The sequence below is a fragment of the Cryptotermes secundus genome, unplaced genomic scaffold (assembly GCF_002891405.2).
Source record: "Cryptotermes secundus unplaced genomic scaffold, Csec_1.0 scaffold21, whole genome shotgun sequence".
NCBI lineage: Eukaryota > Metazoa > Arthropoda > Insecta > Blattodea > Kalotermitidae > Cryptotermes > Cryptotermes secundus.
This window is the reverse complement of record NW_019742548.1, coordinates 198,903-200,606: the sequence shown is the minus strand read 5'-3', so window position 1 is coordinate 200,606 and position 1,704 is coordinate 198,903. Positions and strand designations below refer to the sequence as shown.

The 1,704-nt window shown below is 38.3% G+C and overlaps 1 protein-coding gene across 8 annotated transcripts in view; it reads left to right on the top strand.

The window, feature by feature from the left end:
* LOC111873250 (carcinine transporter) overlaps positions 1-1,704 on the top strand; it is a 44,300-nt gene that overhangs the window by 35,157 nt on the left and 7,439 nt on the right. For all 8 annotated transcript variants that reach the window (XM_023867799.2, XM_033755021.1, XM_023867801.2 and 5 more), the window contains exon 9: positions 190-371. In XM_023867799.2, the coding sequence (XP_023723567.1) occupies positions 190-371 (182 nt within the window). The remainder of the gene's footprint in view (positions 1-189; positions 372-1,704) is intronic.

Sequence of the window (1,704 nt, the reverse complement as noted above, 5' to 3'; positions counted from 1 at the left end):
CGAGGAAGAAGATGTAAGAAGATGCTGGATGACCTTGGGTACAGAAGAGGATATTTTCATTTGAAGGAGAAAGCTCTAGATCGCATCAGGTGGAGGAACTGTTTTGGAAGAGAATGTGGACCTGTCGTCTTGACAGATTACAGATGAATGATTAACTATTAAATTAATAATTTGTTTGAAATGTTGCAGATGCAGTATGGGTGACAGTTATTCTTGCTATGATTGGGAAGTTCGGAATCGCAGCCTCCTTTGCTGTATTCTACGTGTTTGTTGGTGAACTTTTGCCAACTGTTCTTCGTAGTCAGGCTATGGGTATAGCTTCATTCATTGCAGGGATTGGACTTCTTGGGTTTCCTTATGTTGTGTACTTAGTAAGTAGAATGATTGTTTACTTCAGTGATTCTCAAATTACACTTTGCAAAACCATGGGGTTCCATGAGAATTATGCAGCGCCTCCAGAGATGTGTGATGAATTTCATGATGCATAGCTTCAAAAAGTAAAATTATAAATCTAAAATTCTGATACTGCCCTTCATCAACCCTGCAACCCAAAGCTTAATCAAAAGACAATGAATGCAAGAATTTTAAATTCCTTCCATTATAAATGATTTTCAGCACAAACTTAATTCACATGACAAGGATTTTCTATGCATAACACAGAATTTAGATCATCAGTGCTCCATTTTATATTTTTTTATTGTTCTCCAAGAAAAAATTACTTTACCTGAATGCAGTATCCCTTTTCATCTGACTAATCAGTTAGTGGTAACAGAATCCAAACGTTAAGTACCACGAATAAGAAAATTACTGGACATGATTTTGAACAAATCCCACTCACTTATCAAACAAGGTGACAGCCTGACAACAATTCTGACCTATGTTAAGTAAGATGAAATACCAACTTTCCTGATGGGATTTCTGTGGCTCTCTGCAGTCCCTCCAGACAAATGCCATGACAGTTCTTTACACTAAGAAATGGTCACTTCCTTCTCCATCCTTTCCAATTCATTACTCATAATCATCAGTCATTTGGTGCTGTACAGTCTTAGTTAATGAGACCATCATTAAATATAATAGAAATAACTGTAATGAAGTCCATTTCTTCTCTGTCACCTCACACACATGCATTATTTCATGGTACATTGTTCTCTTTTTTTTTAACTGTGACATTTAATTCCAGTTTGGTATGGTGTGAATGAAAGTGTTCAATGTCTGTGCCACATTTACTTATAAATGGAACAGAAGAGACCATTTGGGGGACCTAAACATAGATGTGATATGAATGAGTTAAAATTGATCTTAAAGAAATCGGGTGAGAGGACTGTTCTGGTTTAGAGTAATCTCCAATGATGGACACAGTTAAACACAGTAATGGAAGATTTGAGGCTTTCACGGCGGTGACTATGAAGAAAGCAGTCTTCTGGGATTTGGCACCGTGTATATGTGGTGTTAACCGACGTTTCGGAGGAACGTATCGCCCCCATCTTCAGGGTTGAAGAAAAAGTTTAAGAAATCTGCAAGCGACAACACCGTGAGAAACGGTAAAGCAGACCATAAATTCTACGAATGTGTCGTTGAGTAGCCTCCCCATAGAGGAACACTATGTAAGATTTGAGGCTTTCACGGCGGTGACTATGAAGAAAGCAGTCTTCTGGGATTTGGCACCGTGTATATGTGGTGTTAACCGACGTTTCGGAGGAACGT